General features: G+C 42.8%; 2 protein-coding genes across 5 annotated transcripts in view; one reads left to right on the top strand and one right to left on the bottom strand.

The window, feature by feature from the left end:
• Positions 1–1318: 1318 nt before the first annotated feature.
• Positions 1319–21888, bottom strand: RRAGD (Ras related GTP binding D). Of its 3 annotated transcripts, none has more exons than XM_069851283.1 (7): positions 21701–21888; positions 14578–14873; positions 13974–14173; positions 12932–13046; positions 6505–6647; positions 4593–4741; positions 1319–2680 (listed from the first exon to the last, which is right to left on the bottom strand). In XM_069851283.1, the coding sequence occupies exons 1-7, from the start codon at positions 21867–21869 to the stop codon at positions 2529–2531; spliced, it is 1224 nt and encodes a 407-aa protein (XP_069707384.1). In that variant the 5' UTR covers positions 21870–21888; the 3' UTR covers positions 1319–2528. The 3 variants fall into 3 exon arrangements, with proteins under 3 accessions (XP_069707384.1, XP_069707385.1, XP_069707386.1); XM_069851284.1 differs by lacking the exon at positions 21701–21888 and adding an exon at positions 18070–18208; XM_069851285.1 differs by lacking the exon at positions 21701–21888 and adding an exon at positions 16659–16675.
• Positions 21889–22248: 360 nt separating this feature from the next.
• ANKRD6 (ankyrin repeat domain 6) overlaps positions 22249–27630 on the top strand; it is a 102041-nt gene continuing 96659 nt past the window's right edge. The window contains exons 1-2 of one of the 2 annotated variants that reach the window (XM_069851247.1): positions 22249–22267; positions 24869–25001. The gene's annotated coding sequence lies outside the window, so the exon portion shown is untranslated. Of the gene's footprint in view, positions 22268–24791; positions 25002–27630 lie in introns of those variants that run through there. The other variant, XM_069851254.1, reaches the window with a different exon arrangement.

Below are 27630 nucleotides of genomic sequence, written 5' to 3'. Positions count from 1 at the left end.
CCACAGGCACGAGGGCCCTTGAATGGTACCACTGCAAAGTGGGTGGTGGGGCTTGCAGAAATGCCAGGAGCGCTAGTCAAAAATTTTGACTTTATTGCTAGGAGGACATCCACCACTCCACCTGGTTTATAGTTAAATTGATACCAACACTACACTTCAGCAGAGCGCACAATGGCTTTTAGTTGACACCATGTGGAAATTAAAACCTATATAAAGGGTAAATCCTGCTATGATAGCAAAGGCAGCTCTGATACTGTCCTGCAACTCCCTGCCAGGGCAAAACTATGTGGGCCCTTGGGGATCATATGGTGACACTGAGCTCACCCAGACCATTTCCACAGGGTTCAACGTGCACATCTGCACTGTGTTCAGTTAGCTCATTGTCTTTTCTTGGCCTGCATTTTATGAAAGAAGACAGCTTGGAACAGACTATTAAATATTCTGGCCTACCCACTTGACCACCCATCTATGAGGTGTTTTAATCTCAACCTCCTTGATTTATGCTGCTGCAAGTTTAGCTGTTTGGGGGTTTTTTTGTTTTTTTTAAAGGACAGGAGTGGGGTTTTTTTCTACCTCCTGGTATACAAATTCTGAAATAAATAGTTTTTCCTTCTCAGAGCAGCTCCTGGTATTAGCATTATTGAGGAAAATATTCAGTAATCTCCTCTAACCGGTCTCTCCTGAAAACTCTTACCTTATAAAAAACATGTTAGTTTAGTTCAGGAGACATTGTAGCAGCCAGTACGTGAAAATCTGTGGTACTAATCAGAAAATGATTACTCAAAAGTGGCATGCAAGTCATCACCTAGACTGAAAATCCCCAAGTTAAACAGTAAAACTTATCCATTTTTAACATTCTTTCAATTTTGTAATTAAACATATTTGAAACATAAGTAATCTGATAAAAATATGCTTACTCTCATAGTAATATCCAATTAAAATTTTATACATTAGCTGAAGTCACCTTCACTAATTATACAATACAATCTATGCCAAATTCTGAAGGGGACTACAAGAGCTAACTTAATTGTGTTCAATAAACTGATAAATCTCTAAATACAAGGGTATGTATGACTGCATAGAACTCAGGTCAAATATATGGAAAATGCATTTTTTAGTTATAATTTACCTAACAGCCAGTATAATGAGATACATGATATATGAGAGTGAGGTACAGCTCCCCTTACCTGTTTCTGCTACACAGCAACCTGCCTCCCATTCAGGTCAAGCTCTTCCCACTCCCAAGAGCTGCTGACACCACCACTGGACTGTGCAGGCAACTAGTTTGCGGCGCGACAGGGAGAAATAAAAGCGTTGCTCTTCCAACTAGAAACTATAATTTCATATCATCAATTAGACAAAACCAGTAAATACTGAACGCTGAAAGTAAGTTTTACTTCTTTTTAGGTGTGAGAGTGCTCTGCTGTCCTGGCTGATCCTCTGGCAAGTCTGGCCACATTCAATATTAAAATGAAAAATAGTGATGTCCTGATTACTACAGCAGGTAGATTGTCCAGTCCTCATTTGTATGATCTCTTCTTGATTTCAATCACAGAGGTACCTTTATTAGAGCGAGGGACCAGAACCCAGCACTCACATCTTTAGGGCTTCCTATCAGTACACCAGAATGCCAAGGTAGAAATACATATAGATTCTCCACTCCAACTGTAGATTGCAGGCTCTCAAAACAAACTTAGCACAGTAAATTCAACCTCTCAGGTACAACACCCTCCTCTGAAGCCTTATAAAAATATCAGTGCAACATAGAGCCATTTTACAAAACATCTGTCTTTATAGAAAGGTATTTTAGTGGTATATGCTGAGGTAAATAATAAAAACAGACCAAAGAGAGGGCATGACCAGTGTTACGGAGAATTCCAGATGAAATTTGGCCAAAAGCCTGTTTTTATAAAAGCTAATATTTACCTACCAGTTGTGATTTCTGGTAAGGTGCTTATTGCTGTAATACTTCAAAATTATTCTTCAGTTTACAAATTGAAAAATATATGAAATTAGATCTGTATGAATGTTGGGTATTAGCTGTCACAAATTTTAAAAGGCATTGTACCAAGTTTTCTTAATTGTTTACTAACCAATTGGATTGCAGCAGGTAAATAAACTACAGCATACATTTTACCTGACACCATGCATCAAAATCACCATAAAAACTAAGTTTATCAAAGTCCAACTCCACAAGGAAAACATGAAAAAGTGCAAATTATGTACCCAGTATTTCTGTCACAGCTGTTCTTCCTTAATACGGCATGAAAAAGGTTTACAGCATATATTAAGAAAATTCTTACAAGTGTTCACCTCAATGCTTATATATACAACATTTTGCTCAAAGTGCTCACTATATGAAAAAACTGATTAGATAAAAATATTTAAACAGTGCTTTCTGAATGTTCAGCGTAAATTCATATAATACATCAGTCCCACTCGTTTTCCTCTTCGCTCAGTGCAATGAGATGCAGAAGTCACATCAACTTCACAAAACCTTTGCTTGCCACATGGCCAGAAAACCTCGGTTACAATGGCATTCTTGGTGTCCCGTTGGGAGTGGCTCTTTTATTTTTTTGCATGTGGCTTTGGTGTTTTCGAGATCTTACTACTTTCATTCTTACTTCAAATACTTCTTGTATGGCTTTTCGAAAACAATGGAAATTGTAGTCTATTAATCCTAAAGACAGAAATATTTTCCATATTAATAAAGACAAATATACATATTAGCCAATTTAAAAAATGCTTATATTCTAAATCTAGTGAAATATCACACTATCTCGCTGGAGGTCATAAGTGAATTTTCCAGGCATTTTTTCCTGTGCTAAGCAAAAGCACATTTGACAAACACAAATAATTCAGCAAGCATTATAGTTTCATACTATGTCCAATATCAAATACACTTACTAGTCTCGAAAGAAAGCAAAGTTCATTGGCAGATAACAAAGCTTTAACTTAAAAAGCTTTGGAAAAGTGTGCAGTAACCTATGAAAAAAAATATTTCATAAAATATAGTGTAATTTTGTATATTTGCTTTACAGGATAAGTATGATAAAAGTAAGTATCACCTAATAACCAAAGAGTTTTCATTTTTTGACAATGCATTAACTCTTACTTGGATACTTGATAGAAACACTACCAAATAACAACCAGCTATACTTTATCTTAATGTTGCAATTGAAAATTAACACAACAGACATGCTGTCAGATTACACGCATACATAACTGTCAGATAACATCACCATGTGAGTGGGCTGAATGTGATCCCACAGAAAAGCTGTAAAGCCACACTAGTCAATAAAACGACTTACTGGATGCTACAATTGTGTAATACTGCAATACAGTTTTAGAATTTTGGTACTGAGCTTATGACCTCATTCAAGGTTAATGCCATAAGCTTTCTTAACTCAAATAATGCAGTGTTTTCCACTTCAGCTTCCCTAACAAGATGATACATATTTAAGTGGTTTAAAGCCACACTTTGATTTTTTTCCCCAGGAATTATTTTCCCTCTCCCTGGAGTTCAGACAAAATATTACATGGAAGTCACCAGGCACCAAAAGCTAATCTGCATTATATTACCAGAACTGTACTGTTATAGAGCAGGGGCTACAGCACCAAGTGTCCTCAGCTGTGTAGACACAACAACCTGACAGTTGTGGGCAAACCCTAAAGGGTGTTTATCCCCTATGGTGCCTTTTCTGAAACAGTGTTAGTAGGTACTTTACAGTAACACTTCTTATGCTTACAACAAAAACAGAAAGTGACCTTATCTAATGGTCATAGATAAAAGCTGTACGGGCACGAAAGAGAAATTCCAGCAGTTGAAGTTCTGTACAACAGAAGTTAAATAGCCTGTCAAACAGCCCAGCAGACACAGCACTGCATTCAAAAACACACCAACGCTGACTGGTGAATTAATATCACAAGATAGGGATGGACACAAGCCCAGATGATGGCTCACTCTTCCACTGCACAGTTCTGGTCTCTGGGGATTTCACTAAGACCGGTAACTCAGTGAATAGCATGCCAGTGAGAGAGCAACCATGAACTAAGCTTTCAGTACTGACCTTGACCAGGGTCAGAGAGATAACCAAGAAATTTTATGTGCTTTAACTGTGAAATATGAAAGCCACCTAGTTCCTAAATATGCTGCTTTTCAAAAGTGTCTTTTCAGAGATAAGAAAAGCAAGAATATATTTCTATCAGCCAGTTTCAATAATTTTCCTTTGGTTAGGGCATTCAAGCTCTTCCAAATGCACATACTGGTACCAACAGGTACAAACCAGTGTTAGCCAAGATAAACTAACGCATTCTACTGTTGCAGATGGAAGCTTTACTGTACTGCATGTAAACTTTTGTACACGTTCATATCAGAAAGTTGTCAAACACATTTATGATATCATCTTATCTTAATGCCAGCACAGACACTTCATGCCTTTAAACATGTTATGTAAGCTCTAACAAGCTGTACTTACCTTTAATATTTGAGATATAGCTAGAAACTGTTATCAGCTAATGACAACCACACTTATTCATTAACTTGCTAATATAAGGAAAAAGTAGCACAATACTAGAAGAGGGAAAAATACCTTTTCTCTCAAAGCTTTCTTCTCTGACAAAACAAACAAGAGCAAGGAATTTTGTCACCTCTTTTAAATAAAGAACAGTTGTATTGTTCAGTTTTATGATTGCCATTGATTCTTTGTCATACGGGGTTCCAGTGCCATCATCTTTAAGCCTAAAGGGCAATATTCAAACAAACGGAAAAGAAAAGATGAGCCACAAGGTTAGCTAACAAAAGTACTCCCACATTGTTTCTTTCACCAGATAATTTCAAATTTAATGAAATTTTCATTTTAACCTTTCAGGGAGATTCTTCTTCAAACTACATGTAAACTAAGATGACATAAATATTAAATAATTTATCCAATGACACACCAAATCTTAGATCTGGGGCTAGAAGTCAGACTATGTGATTACCAAGTACCCGAACCAGAGCCTTATTTTTTTCCTCTGCTAGTTACCAACCATTCACCACAAGGTTATGTTTTCTTTTAATCAATGCACTATATTATGACTTTATCTAAAACATGTGAACGACTAAGTCTGTACTGATAATTCTAAATCCAGTAACCTTGCTCGAGCACTGGCAGCTGACTGATAGTTTAAGCCATCATAAGACTTTCCTCATGAGATGGTGGATTTTGCAACATTATATAATGAAAAGACATTTCTTCTTCACAGATGATGTGTCATGATGATAATTGTATCAAGTTCTGTACTTTGTAATTTTACCCTCATTCCTGAATAAACACACAGATCTTGTTAAAGGGGTAGTTAAGACGGAATCCTCCAGAACAATTAGTATTAACAATACATTAAGGCAGCAAGTTCCACAGCTGCTCAAGAACAGAGGACAAGAAGTTAATTGTAATATCATGTGTTTAGTCTACAGTTAAAAATATGGCAAGCTGATTTCTGGTGATAAATGCTACATGGGTACACAGACAGTGGCAAAGTGACATTTTGTGAATAGAGAGCCCACAAGTGGTGATGCACTTCTTTATAGTTACATAATTAAATGCATAGGCTTTCGAACTACACAGCAGCATCTTTCTCTGTATGAACAAAAATGCCACAGAATCAGCATCCTTTATTGTATATGTAAAACACAAGCTCTTGTACAGTTACTGAAGTGGCCAACTCCAAAATATGAAACACAGTAGAATATACAAAATTAAGAAATTTTAAAAAGCTATTAACTACTTGTTGTTATTTTGAAGTCCTGATGCATATTGCATATCTGCACCAGGATTCTCCCTCGTATCCTCTCCAAGGGCAACAGAATGCAAAGCTACCAAAGATTACCACATGCTAAGCGTGCTGTGCTTTAGCATCCAAGTCTATGCATCTTAATGTGCTCCGTCCTTTCCCAGAAATAGCTGGCATTACATTTGGCCAAGGGCCAAAACACAACTTGCAAGGATACGTACATCCTACCCCGGACAGTTCCTAAGGTACGAGGGAAGGAAACTTTTTTTCACTAAGCTCATGTACGGAATAGAGGATGAAGAGAGAAATGAAGCAAGAGTGTAGCAGCTCTCTCCTGAGGCCACTAGCTATTTAAGCAAACAAAACTGAAAAATGGCCTCACTATATTTTTGAATGGGAGGCATACTTCTGTTGAATTTGTCTCTGCGGAAATAAAGATAATGTCTCCTTTTATTTCAGGTTGGTTACTTCCCACTCTTCCCTCCACATAAAACTGTTAGCATAAAAAGACAAAGGTGTTCACAAAACAGCTGGGCAAGGAACAGTGCTTGTTGCTGGCAGTGGATCTGTACCTCAGAAGCTTGCTATTTCCTCCATCTCCCCTATCCTGAAAAATTACTGTGGCAAATTACATATTCTCACTATTATTTATACCCACATCATTCTAATTTTGAGGTCATTCAGATTTTAGGTACACAGTTTTATGAAAAACATTAACAATTTACTTACCCATATATACAAGAAATGTCAATCACAACATCTATCATATCACAGCAGAGCTCATAAGTTTGCATATCCACTGGAGTACTGTCCGTTGCAATATAAATCTTACTGACTACATCAAATAAAAATGCTTTTTCAATTCCAGAGTTCTATTTAAGAAAAAAAAAGAAAGAAAAATTAAACAGAAGCCACGTCTTCAAATTAATACTAAGCTTTTTTAATCCCCTATGTGCCCGTTACACAAAAAAGTACGCTGAAAAAGTGGAAGCTAAACTGCAATAAGCTCATTTTGAAAGAACTGTATATACAGCACTGTCATATCGTAGCATACCTTCATGATTACAGACCTTAAACTGTTTCTGCCTTTGATCAGACATAACACCAAGTTAGACTCACAGAATTCCTGTCTCTGGAAAACTGCTAGAGAGAATACATTTATTTTCAGTGGAAAAATGGTGGGGGGGTATGTGTGTGTGTAAATCTTCCAAGCTCAACCTTCTGGGTTTTTGATTGTAACAATGGACACAAGAAGAGGGCTGTAATTTAAAGTTACTCTAGCTGGACATGAAAGAAAGTGGAAACAAGGAAAAGAAAAAGTTGGTGGATAAAGAAGGCAGTAGTGTTCAGAACTGATGTCTCAAGGAAATGGAAAAATTGTCTCATTGGGGCATGTAGCTCTTTCACTGTCTGGTTCCTTGGAACATCTTTTAGGATTACAGGAGAAAAAACAGTGTTTTGATGGTGCTCTTTCAGTTTGCACGTAGCACTGGTGGTTAAAGCCATGTTTATAACGCTAAGGCTTGCTAATGTGATGACAGCTATGATCCTGTCATCCTGCCAAGCTGATTAAGACTCCCTCCATACTGGAGGTGTATCATATTTGCAGCTATCGGAGGCTAGCCAGCAATGCTAGCTCATATGCTTCATGTAGAAAAGTTAAACTGCCATAAACCTCTTCCCCACCCCCCACAGCCAGGAAGCAAAGAGGAAAAATGTGTACTGTTTAACTGAAAATAGTAGTTTGCTTGCTGATACCAAGGGATTGTACCTGGGCAGCTGTCCCAGCATTAACACAGAGGCCAATTTCCCAGTATTGCTAAAGCTCAAGCTATAAAATATGCTTCAGAATCCACCTACAAAGGAAGACCAGCAGCTTTCTCCTATAAAACCAAAGTTCCTCAATATATGGGCTCCCGCTTTTAATATGGTTTGAGACTGCTGCCACAGCAGTTTTGTAATGACCAAAACACACAGTGAAAAAGCCTAAGAAGTTTTAATAGCTTCATTTGTAGTTAAGAGTTTTTCCTTTTTTCATCTTCCTTTCCCAAGTCAACTATTTAACAGAGCTAAGAGATCAGTGACCCTCCCACTTACCCAATTTCCTGAAATATGCAGAAAAATTTCAACCTTAGTTATGCTATTGAACAATGGCCATCAATATTTTGAGGATTTCCTTCTAAGAAATTTCTTCTTCTAAAGAGGCTTAATTCTGATACCATTACACATCCAACTAAGGCCGGAAACAGGCATCAATAATGACAAGAGGATACAGGTCAATTTCTTGCATTTTGTTACATAAGAGACTCCAAGCAGCACATTTTGGGAATTCATTAATAAAAGACTTATTAAAAAAAAAAGTATTCACTGTGGATACCTTAAGTACATGGGTTGAAGGACAGGATGTACAAGGAAAGTCTCAGAAAACTGGGTTTATTCAGCCTGAAGAAGACAAGGCTCATTGCTTCCTAACAATACTTAATGTAAGGGTGCATAGGAGACAGAGCCAAACTCTTCTCAGAGCAGCAGTGTTGAAGAACAAGAGTCAAAAGGCACAAGCTGTAATTCTGATTTGATACAAGAAAGGTTTAGCATGAAAGTGAGCAAGCCCTGGGAACAAGCTGACCTGAAAGGTTGTAGAGTTTCCATCCCTGGAGATGCACAAAGCCAGACTGGACTCAGCCATGAGCAACCTGCTCTAACTGGCCTGATTCTGAGCAGAAGTTAACCTCTGAGTTAGGTACTGGAAGGTCACTATAAGGTCTCCTGAGAAAAAAATTCCAGTACCTGAAGGGGGCCTACAAGGAAGCTGGGGAGGGAGTTTTTACAAAAGCACACAGTGACAGGACTAGGGGCAATGGCTATAAACTGAAGAGGGGCAGATTTAGACTAGACATAAGGAGGGATTTCTTACCAATGAGGGTGGTGAGGCCCTGGCACAGGTTGCCCAGGGAAGCTGTGGCTGCCCCATCCCTGGAGGTGTTCAAGGCCAGGCTGGGTGGGGCCTTGGGCAGCCTGATCTAGTGGGAGGTGTCCCTGCCCATGGCAGGGGGGTTGGAACCGGATGACCTTTAAGGTCCCTTCCAATCTAAACCATTTCATGATGATTCTAATGGTCCCTTTCAGTCTACATGACTAAGAATCCACATTGTTTGGGAACTAAGAACAAAAACAGATATATATATGCACATTCTGGCCACACAACAGTTCTGTAATTCTAATTTTTAAATAATTCTGACAGCACCTCTCATACTTCAACAGCTGCTGTGAAATAAGATTAATCACAAGATTCACCTGTAAATATCATATTAGAATATCACCGTAATTCATTGTCAAAATACATACTTGAAAATATAATACCAGTCATTTTAGACAAAATAAGTTGGAATTTGAGCCCTACAGTGTCACTCAGGAGGAGCTGATTACAAAATTTTATATTATATAAAGAGAGACATAGTGATAATTTCAGCTGTACAGACAAGATGTGCCTTAACTTACTAATATGCCAGTGACGCTATCAAGCACTGGCAGAGGCTGCCCAGGGAGGTGGTTGAGTCACCATCCCTGGAGATTTTTAAAAGGCAGGTAGATGAGGTCCTTGGGGACATGACTTAGTAGTAGACAGGTACGGTTGGAGCTGATTGTCTTTTCCACTCTAATGATTCTATGACATAATAACACTTAACAATGAGGTGTTTTTTCGATCTTGGAACTCTGGCTGCTGCAGCCTGCCTGTAACTGCAGTGACAGTTTAAAAGGTTTTCATCTTGAGATGTTTGCTATGTCAGCAGTTATACCTGCTGGTAAGGGCAGAGCTTAGTGTATTATTTTAAACCATGCCTGTTTTCAGTTGAAACTAATGCATCGTGGTAGGAGCTGCTGAGAAGCTGGCACATATTTGCTTCTGTCCAACTTCATACGGTGCCAGAAAACTCAGTGAAATGGTGGGATGGACTGCCAGGAGTAGCAACTTACTAAATTATACACACATGACTTCATAGATTCATTTGCCAGCATTCTTAGTAGAACTTTGACTGAAAAAGTAATGGACTTGCCAGAATGTTTGTGATGTTTTGCTCAAGGAAAAATAAAATACAAACAATAATTACAAGTCGTTAAAAAAAAAAATCAGAAAACAGTTGATACAAAACACTATTCAAAGAGACATCTTATCATTAATGTTCAGTCAGGGAAAATGACAATAAGAAATCAGCTGGTTTCATTACCAAAGCAGGAGGGCTCCTCGTTAGAGAAACAAAGGCCAGCAGCTGCCTTATGCAACTGAATGAAATGCTGCCATTGATGTCAGTAACAGCAGGACCAGAATAAGCAACAGTCATCTCTGACACAACCCTACAGTCTGGAAAGAAGATGCAATATGCACTAGAGGCTCTATCAGACACTCTGGATTGATACAGGAGTATTTCATGGCTAATTGGAACCTAGAGAATCATTGCAAAAAAATCTTCTGCAATGAATATATGAGATTTTACTTTGGAAATGTAAAAAATATGAAGTAGTTTAAATTCAAACGACGTTTCTCAACTATATGGGGTTTGATAAAGCAGAAAGCAGTTTCCATTATTTAAATGGTATGTTTTCAGTAGAACTGTTACTATTGCTCCAACTCCTAGGTTAAGTAAGGTAAATGGGACTATCTTTTCCCTTCTTCAAAGAACTTGCATGATATCACCTCTCACAGTTAGGAATTAATTTTGGCCAGTTATTTAGACAGGTCTTGTGGCAAACAGCAGATTTAGTTAATGAACTGTAATTTTAAACGCTACATTTGAATTTATAGATTATAAAGTTTACATCATTAAATAAACAAAATGGTATTTGGTTTAGTATTTGATAGGAATAGTTGGACTCAATGATCCGATGGGTCTTTTCCAACTTGGTGATTCTATGATTAATTTTTACCATAAATTAGTGTTTGTTTTTAACATTCACTGTTTGAGAACCCTCAAGTAGCCCCAACAACCCTAAAATTCACATTCCTGTGTCACACAACTTGATTGCTTGCTAAGGCCACAGTAACTAAAGCCAGACAGAGTGTTAGTCAGGCAAGACTTACACGGGTTTTGAATGCCAAACCAACTGTTATTATATGTTTCACTATCAGTTACGTTAAAGAACACAGAAGCACTATTAACACTCTGATGTTTCCTCAAATGTACAAGCTAACACACTGTGGCACTGAAGTAGGCAAAAACCTGCTTTGAACTTCAGAGTGATCACAGGTCTATCTTTGTAATCATCATCATGTTGAAAGTCATGGCATAAATGAAAGCAAATCCTCATGAACATTGCTGAAAACCCAAACTAGAACACCAATACACCCACACTTTGATACCCAGCACACCGGCTTCCTTAGGGAAGGCAGGACCAGAATCTATCTCAAGATTTGTTGTCACTAAGTTGCTAAAGCAAAGAGGCACCCACTAACTAATTCTATGCTGGAGAATGATGTTTAGGCTTCCTGTGGTTGCAAATAGGGTCATTCCGAGTCTCTTGTCTACAAGCAGAAGATACTCGTAAAACCACACAGCAAGCAGGCTGAGAATACAGAGACACTGCAGTACATTGCTGTAAGTCATTAACAAACTGCATTTTGCTCTAGTGGGATCTAAGAAACACTCCGAGACTGCTTGCCCTACAGAAGAGGGAAAACAGTGAATCTCTCTTTCCTTTCTGGACTTCAGCTTGTTCTTCCTTACAACTACATGTAATATTCTACATATTATTGGAGCTGCCTTGTTAGTGTTTCAGAGACATGTGTAACTGTCATCAGTTGTTCAGGAAGCAGCTCATACTTAATTCATTCAGTGGTTCGGTAAAAATTCCTCACCAACTTCAAACAGCGAGGAGAGCCCATAGAGAGATCTGAATCACAATACCAGTAACTGTGGTGACTCTGGCACAAGGACTATCACTCAAACTGCCTTCTCTTAAAGACAGTGGAGCAGTCCATAACCACCACTTCATTATGTTTCTGCCCTAAGTGGAGATTGGATGATAACTGAGATAACGTCCAGGCATTTTGGCAGAAACAGAGCTTGGTAACAAACCATTCACCATGAAATAGCATCATTTGTTGCTCAATAGGAAGAGAGTAAGTTGTGGAAAAACCTGTCTCTAATCCTAGCTCTCCCTTTCAGCAACTCATCCAACTTTTTTCTCTCTCCATTTTCACACCCTACACTGAGAAACTGTGAAGTCTAATTTTATCTTGCAGGCTGTTGAATGATATTAAATAACTGGATTACTTCAAAAGTCACAAAAAGTCACAACAAAATACCTTGCTTAGAAAAACTAATGCTGGATGCAAGGTGAGAAAGGGTGCAGCTTCAGAAGCCACCATGACCTGCCTTAGTGACTACTAAAACAGTGAGTTCCCCCTTTGCACAACCTACTCACTGTGATCCCCTTTGCACATGGCCACACATTCCCATCTTTTATCTTGTACCAAAACAAGAGGATGTTGGACTCCTCCATTACCTGCTTTTAACTAAATTAAACAATACACTAGTGTGCGTCATAGTGACTCTATGAAGGAACAGGCAAGTGCCAGAACCAGTACAGAGACAAAGGGACCACACATACACAAACAGTGGAGCAAGCAATTATCTCCACAGCAGTAACAAGCCACTAGATATACAAAGCTCTCTACTCGGCCTTAAGAGTGACTATGAAAGCTGTGAAAGTTGTGATAGACTCTATCTCTAAGAAGTTCGAGATTTTTTTTTTTCTTAAGCAGGTTAACGATACAAAGCAGAATTAATTCTTGGAAGCTCTACATCAGAGGTCAGAGCAGATGATGTTACCTTAGGAATTTATTTACAAAGATTTTAAGTACCACTAAAACAAATGCATGCAGCACAGACCTTTGCAACATTCAGAGTCACATATAAGCAGAAAAGTGATTGCTGCTAACCCACTTTATGTGGTTCAGGAAATACTGTGAGTATCTCAGCAGCTGAGTAACAGACACGGAGGTGAGGCCAAGCTGCATGTGGGCGCATTTCAACTAAGTTCTGATAATTTCTCCGAGAGTTCACATTGCTCATAATCTCTCAGAAGGCAGGTAACGCAGTATCTGAACATGCATGTTGGACAGAGCTGGATCTAGAGACAAAATATAACAAGTACTTACTGAAATAAAGATGTTAAGCAGGTTTTCCAGTGTTGGGAGCTGTGGAATCAGTTTCTGTACCACTTTGCTAAATGCTTCAAATATAGAATGATCATATATGCTTGTCAGATAAAAGCTGGAAAAAAATGTCACCATATTTTCCTTTTAGCCACACACTGAACACAATGTACCTTTCATAATATGAGTGAAATGAAATATTTTCAAACAGTAAGTGCCTACACTTATGCAATCATCCCTTGTGATCAAAAGTCATGTTACGATTGAAGCATAGGACTTTATTTCTATACCTCTAGACACTGAAAACTGGACCTCAACGTAGAACTTCATGCTGTAATTCCCACCTTAGTATTCCTAGGAAAATATTGCTATGTCTGTTGAGACTTTTTGAAAGCTGTGGACTCATTTATCTATGCAATAATGCAGTCAAGTTGTTAAGAGCTCTAAAGACCTGTCCTGTTCATGGAGCAGGTCTCCCTTTTTAATATATTTGTACTTTACATGCCAAGAAAGCCATGACAACTTGATGTTCTCTAGTTTCCAGTCTGTGGAAACCCACTATTTTTCATTATTTCCTAGAAAAATCTGCCTTATGTCTGTCAAAAAAGCAAAGATACAGCACGTGTCTTCCCATGTGGCTCCAAGCAGCCTGCAACCATGAAAACTGGTGATTGGGAGGGGACTATGAGGCAGAGAAGTTTCAAAGAAGGCAAAAAGCAATATAGGTAGCACACACATTACTGGTTGCTGCCACTGTCCAAGCAACTTAATTCAAGACAGTGGCTGCAGCAAAACTTGGCAGAACTGGTATCTGTCATCTGTTTTTAAGCACTTCTCACCTCCATCTTTCCCTCCAAGACAAAAACCAGAAATCAGACACTTTGTTTGGCTCAGGTGAAAAGCAAGGTCTCTGATTATCCTTTTCCTTCATGGATCAAAACCTTGTTGCCTGCTGCTTCAAGAGAAAAATGCTACTTCAAGAAAATGGCAACTTGTCAAATAAGCTGCTCTCCTCTTCAGGATTCTCTGCAGTAGCTTTTCTCACCTGAGGTGAATTTTCTCCAATCCAGCATCTGCGAGGTCATCATTTGCCCTCTGGTGAATATCTCTTTGTGTTTCAATCTTGTGGTCATCAGATAAACCATCCACTTTATGGATGAAGATTTCAAAGTTGATATCCGGATTCACTTTATAGGCTCTGGTCACAGTAAGATGCAGCCGAGCTAATGCTTCCATATAATCATCCTAATGATAGAAAAAGAGAAGCTACACCTGCTGCAAAGTTCTCAAAAATATATACAAAATTTTATGACACTTATTTTTAGATAATGCTACAGCTTAATTTTGTTATTTCTTATAAGCAGAAGGCTGAGCCTACATTCAGCACGTGCACTAATCTCATGCTGTCAGCACTTAGGAGTCTGAGCAAGAACCTTGCGACGTTAAAGCAAATTAGTTAACTTTTCAACATACTGCAGAGAGTGATTAAAAATAACCAAGCAGCTCTTCAAGTTTTAAAAAGACTACCTTTTAATGTGCGTTTGATGGAAGTTAATTTATTTGCTTTGAAAAAAAATCTGTGCTTTTCAACCCGTTTGTCTATTGCTGAAGAAGGAAAAGAAAAATGTAGCTTAATCCCCTATTTTTACCTGAGAATCAATAACGAATATCAGCGCTCCAGTGCCTCTGAAAATCATCTCGTAGTCAAACGTAGGGTCAAAGAAGTCAATTTGCCCAGGAAAATCCCATATCTGAAAGTTGACAAAGGAGCTGTTGGAAACATCCTCTCTGCAGATCTTGTTTGTGCTCTCCAAGAAGAGAGTCTCATTCGGAGACATTTTATGAAAGACAACTTTCTGAATGGAAGACTTCCCACTTCTTCTCAATCCCATGAGCAGGATCCTTGGTTTAACTTCAGTACTGAAGGGATCATTGAAATCCAAAACTGAATAAAATCACAAAAGAAGAAAAATAGTATACTATGGCAATATAATTAATAACTGCCAGATAACATGCATTTGACATTTATTTTCATGACAATTTTACTTGGATTTATGTTACCAATTTAAAGCTTAGGGAGCAGTGCTACAACCATTTTAAATTGAATTATTTGCCCCTTAGGCTATACTATAAGAAAATCTACTTCTTACCTGTAACACAAACTATGGAATGTTTGATTGTTCAACTTGTATGCGAATATATCACACACAGACATCCTAAAATACCTAATTTTACTCTAATTAATACTATTCCACATACATTCTAACCCAACTTTAAAAGAATATCATCTGTTATCAAATACCATTGTCAGCTGACAGCTACATCACACTGCTGGAAGAAAATATGTTTGTGTTAGCTACAACTGTGTGATCTCCCTAAGGCTTCCTTCCTCTGAATTAAATAAATAAATAAATGAAATCACACAAACGACAAGCTATAGGAAGAGTATAATTCAGCAGGCAAACAATTACTCTATGTTGGGACTTACAACACAGTACTGAGCTCAAAAGGAGTACTTTTTCTAAGGCAGTTAGGATTTCACCCGCTATTGAGTAATTTGTGTTACAATCTGTAAATCCAATAAATAAGATCACAGCATATCTGTTGCCTATCTGCAAAACAAAGGTCTCGGAATACAGTCATTTCATTGTGTTACCTACCCCAGTTTGAAACGGATACTACTAAATCAGAGCATTTTCTAGTGCTAATGCAGTTATATTAGCATAAAGGTAGCTATGGGAGCAATCTATACTGTTTCATCTGTAAGGACCTGAACGTACAGCTATCCATACCTGTAAAACATCAACTTTAGTTTCAGGTATCTATAATCAAAACAGCTACAACAGTCTCAATTATTGTGTTTAGTCAGGCTATAAATTTGAAATGTCCGAACTAAAAACCATACTGCACGTAGATGTAAAAAGCTTTCAAACACCTCTGTGATATCCTGTCTGCAGCATCAAACACATGCAATGCAAAAAAACCTGAGCTGTTGAGACTAAATCTGCAAGGCAAAGCCCCCAGCACACAGTAGTCAGGTTTCAAACAATGATCAGACAACAGGCTGAGCACACTAGCTGTCAGGCAGACCTTCTTCCACCCACTGAGGTAGACTATTCAACATAATTCAGAGTAAAACATAATTGTGTTTCTTTATCTTTTTCTGTGGGGACAAATTTTGACTTGCAGAAAACCAGCACACATTTGTTCACACACATCCTCCTTGCATATGCCCTGCATACCTTACGTGATCAACTTTACTCCAGAAGTACGAAAATTCAAACCAAGAAACCTCAGCAACAACAGTTTAAACCTGTCAATTGATTATACAGCTTTATGGGCTAAAAAACATGCAAAGCTTTAAGAAATCCTTTGCCTCAGAGAATGTTTTGCACGCGGTGTGGTGATCACATCAATCCTCTTGTGTTCCTCAAGCCTCACTCACAGCTTTCAGAAACACAAGATCAGGATGTGCCTGCCAGGAGGGCACAGAGCCTTGTTCACATATGTTTGTGCCTCCTGGGCTTCAGGAGGATTAAGAGAATTAAAGCTTCCTAACGGAAGGTCTTGCAGTGTTGGCATGAAACATCCCCCTGGCACCACCTACTGGCTCGTGAGCGGTTATACCACTTGGTGTGGGCCCGTGTGACAAGCACTGAAAACTAACAATCTGTGGGATCCTACCTATTTTAAATACATTTGAAAGGCTTTGACAGGTATTATCACTTACTGTGCTCTTGTTAATTATCACACATAGAACACTGTCAGGCTGAAGCAGTGCACAGATGAAACCCCTTCAAGGAGAACAGTGATGGGTAACTCTGTAAGAATCTCATCCCACAAACACAGCCATGCCCAGCTTCTGCTGATCCACAGACAACAAATTTAGAAAGTAATGAACAGCAATGAATGCGCTGCTCTCCTCTTCCTGTCAACCTGAACAGTGACAGTACCCTCCCGTGACTTCCAGAAACGTGTAACTACAATACTTCTCATCTATAGAGGAATAATAAACCTCTGCTCTAGGACCACGTCACAATATTCTATGTTTTGGGAGTTCAGTCTTGTCAATAAAGCAAATCAAAGATATGGAGGTTAATGGTGTTTCCTCCACCCCACTCTCTTCTCTAACATACATATTTTCTACAGCTGCTAAATGTATAGTCATAGCTTCATTAACATGCATGCATCCATACATCATGCAATTTGCATTTCAGCCATCAAAAGGGAAAACTATTTATTCAAAGCTTTACAAGAAGTAGTTTGAATAAAATACTTTATAAAGGCATATGAAAAAAGTCTTCTGGTTGAGGCTTTACTGCGTGTTTCAAAAAAATTAAGAAAACTCCCACTTGCTCTGTATGCAAAAGAACTTACAAAGTCTAATTTGCTAGGGATTTGCACTTTGTCTCCTCTTCCTCTCCCCACCACAGAAACACCAACTTCCCCCTGCAGGTCTTGTGACATATTCTCCAAATAACACACACAACATGCTGTGGCTGATCTGGAGCTGAACAGTTGGCCAGGCCACGCAGAGGTGTACACAGCTTTCCCAGCTGCTGCCACAGTGAATACACATATCTGCTAGTCTGTCCCTTTAAGGATACTTTATTCGAGTCTCTCCTCTCTTCTGAATGCCAGTTTTAATCAAGCTTGTGGGAACTTTATCAACTTTGATATGTCTTTTGTCCAAATTTGTGTGAAGATAGATGGCAGATTCCAAAGTTTTGACTGGTGATGAGACAAGCAGAAGAAAGGCTACACATATAACTCCTTTTTCTTTAAGAAATAGGCTAAAAACTTACATGTATCTAAAATAATAATTTAAGTAATTAAGGTTTTACATTGTTTTATTAAATTATTCCAGGCTGACAGATTTCTACACACTGTAATACCTACCAGAAGGATACTGGTTTATATTAAAGCCATACAAAAAAAACCCCAAAACCAACAGTTGCAAGTGCAAACAAGAGTTACCAATGAGAAGAAGGAACCCTAGCTCTTCTGCTAGTAAGACTGTTCTTCAGCTTTTGAAATCCTGCCAGTTCAAAGACAGGGAAATGTAAATGAGTATCATCCAAACCTGACTAGATAGCATGGCTGCTCCAGCACTTTCCTCTGAGAGAGAGTTAAGACATTACCTTATATGTAAAGGAATTGGACGATGTGCTGCCTGCCCACATTCCTTTGCAGAGTACATGACAACTCCTTCTTTAATTTGCCACAGAAATGCCAGTAGATGTATCACTGCAACTTCCCAGACTAGGTTACTGAGTGAGACCATAATACGCCTAAGAGAACCACCAAACTCTTCTCCATTCTGTAACGGGAAAGAGATTTTTTCCCTGTTGGGAGATGCCACACATCTGCTTCATTCACTTTAGCAAAGGTAAATGTTATAAAATGCCAGTTTCTAATACATATCAACAGTCTTCCATATTTCAACTTTTCTAAGCACCCATAAAGAATAGAAATCATGCCGTTTACAGGCTGTATCCTTTGTAGTATTCACAAATTACACTTAAACACAAAAGCACTTGCTCCACAGAGAAGTTCTCAATTACTTACAAAATTTCTGTAACTGCAGTTGTGTACTTGCTTACGGAGCGCAATTTGTATGCGTTGCAATACGCAGAAGGGCCCAGCTCCGAGGAGTTACTCAAGAACGGCATGTAGAAGCCCTGACCTGTCTCACCAGGATGCACCACAAATACTCCAACATCTCCTTTATCTTATTAGGAGATATTAATTGGTAACTAAAATAGTCTATGAAGCCCATCCTGCATTCCACATCAATTGCAATTAATTGTCCAGGCAGATGACTACCAGTGCTTCACAGGCGCGTGACAGGGATGCCACATTGGAAGGCGTATTTGTAGCCTTCAACAGTTAACAAACATGCAAACAAAGCAGTGCAGTTCATCTCCTCAAGTGATGTCAAGCTAAAAGAAATTAATTTGCCCTTGTTACCATCCATAAGGCAAGAAGCTTCCGAGTCTAGTCTCCAGTATGGAGTGAGAGATGACTGGTATGAAGTGTTGAAATCTCCATATCCCTAACAAGCACAAATTATGTTTTATTTTTAAGCCTGGCTTCTCCCTTCACTTTCAACAGTTCTACACTGAAGCTGTTCTTCTTATACTGCCCTTTACATTCTTTGTAGAAAAGCGGAGGCTACGACACTGAACTTTGAACTACTTACTGTTCAGAACCAGGAAGAGGGAGGACAAGAACTGGGAAAAGGAAGCCCCTTGTCCTGCAGCCCAGTATTACGTACACGAAACACAGACACAAATCCCAGCTTCCTCCATTACAGATGCTCTATGCCTCTTTCTCCAGAGAACTGAGAATGAAACAGAAATCCTGGGGATCCGGACTGTTAAAAACAGCCTCTTGCTTTAATCCCGCGTAAAAAAATCCCCCGCAAGGACTATCTTCTCCTGCTATTCATGATGTAAAGGTTTATTTCTCCTAAGTATAATATTCTAGTCTGAATGAAATTGCAGTAGAAATATTTAGTAGTCTAATGAAGTTCCTATTGAAAAATATCCTAATAAATTCCTCTGAGGACAGAATATGAACTACTTCTCTACAGAAAATGCTAAATTAGTTTAGCACCAAAGAAATCTGCTAACACATATCCTCTTTGCATCAAAATAAAGGCAGTTTTTCACTAATTTCAAATAAGACTAATTATTCCCAGCTACAGCTCTTCCATCCTAGCATGCCCACAGGCTTTCACCCAAAGTACTGACCTTCCCTTTCTCCCTCAAAAGGCATTAGTCAATACAATGCCTCCCATGGCAGCCTGTAGGACTGGGCCTTTAAAGGAGAAGAGTTCTGCATGCCAATAATCAAAGTAGCCTCAAAACATGTAGCCTTTTATTATGCCTTTTTAAAATGCAATTTTTTTTTTTCACCTGAGATACTGAAAATTCTCCAAGCTCCTTTGTGAAATTGGTCTCAGAAGAATGAATTCAGGCTCTGAATGAAAGCAACAGGCTCTGAGCTGGCATTGCCTCTTTTTACTCAATGAGGCTGCTTTTCCTGGTAAGCTGTCCTTCCTAGCAACACCATCCATACTGACACAGATACGCAGTGAGTAACGTGGGTCCTCATATGCACAGACGCATGGACAACAGATATTTAGCAGAGCCTGCCGCTGTGGGGACTGACATTCACAGCTGCAGATCAGCCCCAGACACAAGAGCTGCGTGTCACTGCTGCCTTTTTATAGCCTGACACCCAACCCCCCACCTCCCCAGCACACTCAAGTCACATCACCAGGCTGTGGTCACTAACAACTAATAACTCTCAGCTCAGATATAGAAAATACTGAAAGGAGATTAATCCACCACTTTGTCAGCGATCCCACTCTCCCAACCCTTCCCGCTACCTGTCAATCCTTGCCCTGCTCCTGCCTTACAGCTCCCCTCTTTCTCTGACCCCACGGTAGCACCCGGCGAGCTCCCCGTCCCCATCCTACCTCCTTCTACTGTCACCCTGCAGCATCCCCTCTCAGTCCGGCCTCTCAACATCCATGTGGATGGAGGAGGGCTACAAAGATGATCAGAGGGCTGGAGCACCCCCATACGAGAACAGGCTTAGAGAGTTGGGCTTGTTCAGCCTGGAGAAGAGAAGGCTCCAAGGAGATCCTATAGAGACCTTCCAATACCTGAAAGGGCTACAAGAAAGCTGGGGAGGGACTGTTTACAGAGGCATGGAGTGATAGGATGAGGGGCAATGGCTATAAACTGAAGAAGAGCAGATTTAGACTAGACATAAGGAAGAATGAGGGTGGTGAGGCACTGGCACAGGTTGCCCAGGGAAGCTGTGGCTGCCCCACCCCTGGAGGTGTTCAGGGCCAGGTTGGATGGGGCCTTAGGCAGCCTGGTCTGGTGGGAGGTGTCCCTGCCTATGGCAGGGGGGGTGGAACTGGATGATCTTTAAGGTCCCTTCCAACCTAAACTATTCTATGATCTGTGTCCCCAGCCAGGCCTGCCCTCCCTCCGGACACCTCTCCTTCCCCACACCGTTCTCCTTTCACACCATGCCCCGTATCTCCGGGCAGCCAAAGCTCAGCCCCTCGGCGGTGCCACTGGCCTGCCCGCCACCCTCCCCGCCCCGCACACCCGCTCACGGGGCTGCCCCCACCTCGAACCCCCCCTCCCCGCGCCTGGCACCTCCCCGCACACGGGGCCGCCTCTCCTTTGCATCTCGACCCCACTCTGCCCCGCATCTCCCGGCACACGGGGCTGGCCCCGCCTCGCACCTCACCCCCTTCATCTCCCGGCACATGGGGCTGCCCGCACCTCGTCCTCCCCCCTCCCACGTCCCCTCGCACATCACCTCCCCTCGCACATCACCTCCCCCCCGTCGTCCCCCTCAATATCCCTTCAGCCCCCCCGTCTCCCCCCAATATGCCCTCAGCCCCCCGATATCGCCCCGCCCGCCCTATATCCCCTCACCCCCCATATCCCCCTGTCCCTCGCCCCCCCAATAACCCCTAGCCCCCCACGTTCCCCTAACCCTCGACCCCCCATATCCCACCGCCCCTCATCCCCCCTCGTCCCCCCCATGTCTCCCCTCACACGGGGCTGTCCTCACCCCGTACCCTGCCCCCCCAATACCTCCTCGCCCCCCTATATCTCCTGCCCCTCATCCCCACCCCAATATCCCCTCGCCCCCCTCAATACCCCCTCACACGGGGCCGCCCTCACCCCGCCCCTCACTCCCCCCCACGCCCCCCGCCCCGCCGGGCCCCGCACTCACACGCCTCATCGCCGCCGCTCTCCGCGTCCCCGTCCGAGAAGGACTCGGCCCCCTCGCCGTACCCCGCCAAGCCCACGATCTCCTCCTCCTCTTCGTCCTCTTCCTCCTCCTCCTCCTCGCCGTCCCCCTCCCCGCCCTGCTCCGGCAGCCTGCTGCCCGCCCGGCTCATGGCGCCCGCGGGGGGCTCGGCGCCGCGCGCCCCTCCCCGCCCCTCCCGGCCCCGCGTCACCTGACGCGCCCGCGCACGGGGCGCCGCGCAGGCCCCGCCGGGGAGGGGGGGGAGGGAGGAGCGGGGGGAGAGGGAGGAGCGGGAGGGGCAGGTCCCGGGGCGCCGCCTCGCGATAGCGAAGGGCTGTTCGCTTTCTCGTGACAGGGAGGGGGTGGCGGGGGGGAGCGGCCGGAGAGCTGCCCGGAGGAGAAGGAGCTGACGGTGCGGGTTGGCGGCGGCTGAACGCGAGCGAGCAGTGTGCCCAGGTGGCCGAGAAGGCCGATGGCATCTTGGCTTGTATCAGAAACGGCGTGACCAGCAGGTCCAGGGAGGTTATTCTCCCTTTGTACTCGGCACTGGTGAGGCTCCAGCTCGAATCCTGTGTTCAGTTCTGGGCCCCTCACCACAAGAAGGATGTTGAGGCTCTGGAGCGAGTCCAGAGAAGAGCAACAAAGCTGGTGAGGGGGCTGGAGAACAGGCCTTATGAGGGGCGGCTGAGAGAGCTGGGGTTGTTTAGCCTTGAGAAGAGGAGGCTGAGGGGAGACCTCATTGCTCTCTATAACTACCTGAAAAGAGGTTGTAGAGAGGAGGGAGCTGGCCTCTTCTCCCAAGTGACGGGGGACAGGACAAGAGGGAATGGCCTCAACCTCCACCGGGGAGGTTCAGACTGGACATCAGGAAAAAATATTTCATGAAAAGGGTCATTGGGCATTGGAACTGCCCGGGGAGGTGGTTGAGTCCCCATGCCTGGAGGTGTTTAAAGGACGGGTAGATGAGGTGCTCAGGGGTATGGTTTAGTGGCAGATAGGAATGGTTGGACTCAGTGACCTAAGAGGTCTTTTCCAACCTAGTGATTCTATGATTCTGTGCACCGACAACGTGTACTTGCAGCCCAGAAGGCCAACTGTATCCTGGGCTTCATCAAAAGAAGTGTGGCCAGCAGGGCCAGGGAGGTGATTCTGCCCCTCTATTCCTCTCTTGTGAGACCCCACCTGGAGTATTGTGTCCAGTTCTGGAATCCTCAACATATGAAGGATATGGAGCTGTTGGAACAGGTCCAGAGGAGGGCTGCAAAAATAATCTGAGGCCTGGAGCAACTCTCATGTGAGGACAGGCTGAGAGAGTTGAGGTTGTTCAGCCTGGAGAAGAAAAGGCTCCAAGGAGATCTTATAGTGACCTTCAAGTACCTGAAGGGGCTACAAGAAAGCTGGAGAGGGACTGTATATAAAGGCATGTAGTGATAGGATAAGAGGGAATGGCTTTAAAGTGATGGGAGGGAGATTTAAACTAGACATGAGGTAGAACATGCTGAGGGCAGTGAGGCACTGGCACAGGTTTCCCAGGGAAGCTGTGGCTGCCCCATCCCTGGAGGTGTTCAAGGCCAGGTTGGATGGGGCCTTGGGCGGCCTGGTTTGGTGGGAGGTGTCCCTGCCTGTTGCAGGGGGGTTGGAATTGGATGATCTTTAAGGTCCCTTCCAATCCAAACCATGCTATGATTCTATAATAAGTTTGGAGCAGGAATTTTTACCAGTCATGTTTTTAGCATTGTGTCTTGGGACAGCCCTGGGAGGCATTAATCAGCTGCATTGGTTTGGGTTGGAAGGGACTTTTAAGATCATCCAGTTCCAACCCCCTGCGATGCACGGGGACACCTCCCACTGGGTCTGTGTGCTCAGAGCCCCATCCAACCTGGCCTCGAACCCCTCCAGGGATGGGGCAGCCACAGCTTCCCTGGGCAGCCTGTGCCAGCGCCTCACCGCCCTCAGCGGGAAGAATTTCTTCCTACCGTCTAACGTTAACCTTCCCCCTTCCAATTTAAAGCATCCCCCCCGCCGCCCCGCGTTCGGCCGGGGCTGGGGGCAGGAGCCGCGGTCGCTCCCGCTGTGGCCGCTGGGTGTCGCCCTCGCAGCGGGCAGCGGCCCCGCCACCCCGGGCCGGCGCTCGGGGGTGCTGTGGGAGCCCTCTTTCCCGCACACCCCGCTTTCCCTCACCCCCCGCTCTTTCCCGCACACACCCCTCTTTCCTACACAGCCCTCCTCCCCACATGCCGCTATTTCCCAAACAGCCCTCTGTCCCACACACCCCACTTTCCCGCACACTCCATTTCCCACACCTCTTTCCCGCACACACCCCCCATTCCCAGGCGCTCCTCTTTCCTGCACACCCGTTTTTCACACACCCCTCTTTCCCGCACACCTCTCTTCTCGCACACACTTCTTTCCCGCACCCCTTTCTTTTACACCCTTCTTTCTCACACATTCCCCTTTCCTGCACACCCTCTTTCCTGCACACTCTCTTCCCGCACACCCCCCTTCCCAACACCCGCTTCCCGCACACCCCTCTTTCCCGCACACCTCTTATCTCGCACACCCTTCTTTCTCGCACACCCTTCTTTCTCGCACACCCTTCTTTCTCACACAACCTTCTCACACATTCCCCCTTCCCACACGCTTTCCTGCACACTCTCTTCCCGCACACCCCCCTTCCCCACACTCCCCCTTCCCAACACCCGCTTCCCGCACACCCCCTTCTCACACCCCCCTCTTTCCTGCACACCCCCTTCTCACACCCCCCCCTTTCCCGCACACCTCTCTTCTCGCACACTCTTCTTTCCTGCACCCCTTTCCTGCACATCCTTCTTCCCACACACTCACTTCCCGCACACTCCACTTTCCCACACACCCCCTTCCCTACACCTGCATCCCGCACACCCCTCTTTCCTGCACTCCCTTCTCACACACCCCTCTTTTCCGCACAACTCTCTTCTCACACACCCTTCTTTCCCACACACCCCCTTTCCCGCACACCCACCTTTCCCATACACCCCCTTCCCAACACCCCCTTCCCCGCACGCCCTTCTTCCCTGCACACACAAACCCTCCAGGCCGCGACGCTGGGGTTTAATTGCAGGTTTTTGCGGTATAGCTACGAGCCTTAACGCCCTCGTTCCAACTTTTAAGGCAGCATCTGATGAGAAATGGAAGTCTGGCTCAAAGTCATCCTTCCTGTTGTTGACATCACCTGAAAACGCCGCTGAAAATATTTCCACCAGTTTCCTGCAAGCAGCAGCTGCCCCGGAGGACTCAGCACCCTGTGAGTACGCGTTCGCTGCTGGCAGGTCCCGAAACCCGCGGCTGCGTTGGCTAAATTGATCCTTATTCTGCAGCATTTGGTTTGTTGCAAGCATTAATAAAGGGCTTATCGCACCCCGGGTGCCGTGTGTGATACCCCATGGGCTGCAGGTGCTGCTTTGTGTTTTCTAAAAGGTGGAACCAATACCTTAGTATTTTTGTAATTATGTGTGAGGTGATAATTTGGTTTTCTGTTCAGTATTCAATTGAAAGAACGCGTCATCTGCTACTGTCTATCTTTTATTCACAGGGTAAAACCTGAGAGGGATGGAAAGTGCCTTACTAGCAGGGGGTTCTTCCTTCCATTAGTTGTTTGCATGAAGTTAAAACATGCTACCGGTATCAAAGGAGCAATCTACTGGACAGATCAGTAAATCTGTTCAAAGAGGAACAATTCCCACAGGAGGACAAGCTGAGAGAGCTGGGGTTTTTCAGCCTGGAGAAGAGAAGGCTCCAAGAAGACCTTATAGTGACCGTCCTGTACCTGAAGGGGCTACAGGAAAGCTGGGGAGGGACTGTTTACAAAGGGTTGTAGTGATAGCACGAGGGGCAATGGGTACAAACTGGAGAGGAGCAGATTTAGACTAGACATAAGGAGGGATTTCTTCACTCTGAGGGCGGTGAGACCCTGGCACAGGTTGCCCAGGGTCCCTGGAGAGGTTCCAGGCCAGGTTGGATGGGGCCTTGGGCAGCCTGGCCTCGTGGGATGTCCCTGCCCATGACAGGGGGGTTGGAACTAGATGGGCTTTAAAGGTCCCTTCCAACCCCAACTACTCTATGATTCTATGAAAAAGGTAACAAATATTAAGTTATTAAGCACCATTAATTCTAGTAGGATTGTTTGAGTATATGGCTTATTCTGAGGAGAAGGTTATTTGCTTAACTTGCTTACTTTCAATATGATATGTCCAGGTGTGCAGCTAGTTTTATAACAGCTTATTTTGGCAAGCTCAAGTTCCAAGCATTGAGTAATCTTCATTCTCCAGCTGCTTAGAAAACAAAGTGTTTCTGGAGATGTATGATTACATGTAAGATCATCAGTTGAATTGCAGACCAGAAGAGATGGCTTAACTACACTAATCACTAATTCAGAACTTTATCATAATTTCTGAGCAGAAAATGCTAATAACATCCACTGCATGTACCAAGAACTACAGCTACCTGGCTATATAAAGTATTAGGCATCTACATTTAGATTTCAGTGAATGCTTAAGGTCTGTAGAAATCCATATTTAAATACCTGGTGTGCAGGTGATGTATGCCTGTTTGTGACAGTGAGGACCTATTAGTCTGTAAGAGTGGGTGGGTATTCCATAACTGTAGTAATCTCATTGCTTCTTGCTCTGTTGTTTGAAAAGAAACTGTAATAAAATTCAGAAGTGGCTTTGTGATAGTATTCAGTTGGGAAAGTTTTCACTTTTTCCTACGTCTTGGTGTTTACCCAGACAGTGCTATAAGCGTCAGCTGGCTTTGAACACTAGAAATAAAGTGATCGGTAAAGGATGGATAAAAATAAAGTTATCAACCTCTCCTGATCATCCAGGTGTTTTTCTTCAGGCTTTTTGCAGGGCTCTTCTCTGGCAAACAGAAATTGTAGGAAGCTGCCTCCACAAATGGGAATCCAATGTTTGCTGATACAATGTAGTTGCAGTGCCAGGCTCTGTCACAGGTGGCATGTTCTGCACTGGTAAACTTACGATGCTCTTGGACTTGATTAGATGAATGATAATTAATCAGGTACTTGTTGAGTAGGGTAATGAATGATTGAACGTCAAGCTGTATTTGTCCATTTTTCTTCAGATTCACCTCTGCTTGACTTTGCCAGTGAGGCATTTGTGATGTAAAAAAAAAACCTTGCTACCCCTACCTCTCTAAATCCGTGTAATGGGACTAACAATATTTATTTGTTTGGATTGGTTGCATAATGATGAATGTGTGTAAAGCACTTTTAGGTTCTTAAATAAGTTCTACCACCTGACTGCTATGTTTTATTCACTTGTTCTCATTAGTTTCAGATTTGCAATTCTTCCTTTTCCCCTCAACAGTTAGGACACTAAGATGAGCTCCCGAGAAACTCAAAGTCATATCTTTTCTTAGAGATATATCAGTACAACATGTCACTAGAGAAGTATTTTATTTAAAACCACCAATGAGGTACCGTATTTCACTAGCAAGATTGGCCTAGGGAGATATTTGTCAAAGTCATAAATGAATTATAATTGCTTTGGGCAAATAAAAAACTGAAATAAATAATTTTAGCTCCTTTTTTTAAATTAAGGAATGAGATATGTGACTTCTTCACAACTGATCCAACCAAAAATAGAAAGTTTAGAGCTGCACTTTGGGAAGACCTTAGTCTGAAACAGTATAACAAGGGGCTGTTTCTTCCCTGCTTCCTGTCCAGCTGTGAGGACCTGACTTAAATGCATCTCAGGATTTCACTTTTCCCTCTCACAACTGCTGCCGCTATGCTGTAACAAACTGTTCTTCAGCTGCACCTGCTGACAGGGAACGGAGTAGTCGATAGAGAAGTAACTAAGCTCTTCCCAAAGAGTCCACAAGCTAGCGATGGTATGCAAGAATATTTGCTA

The sequence above is a fragment of the Phaenicophaeus curvirostris genome, chromosome 2 (assembly GCF_032191515.1).
Source record: "Phaenicophaeus curvirostris isolate KB17595 chromosome 2, BPBGC_Pcur_1.0, whole genome shotgun sequence".
NCBI classification, from domain to species: domain Eukaryota; kingdom Metazoa; phylum Chordata; class Aves; order Cuculiformes; family Cuculidae; genus Phaenicophaeus; species Phaenicophaeus curvirostris.
The sequence above is the reverse complement of the archived record's forward strand: the minus strand, read 5'-3'. Positions and strand labels throughout refer to the sequence as shown.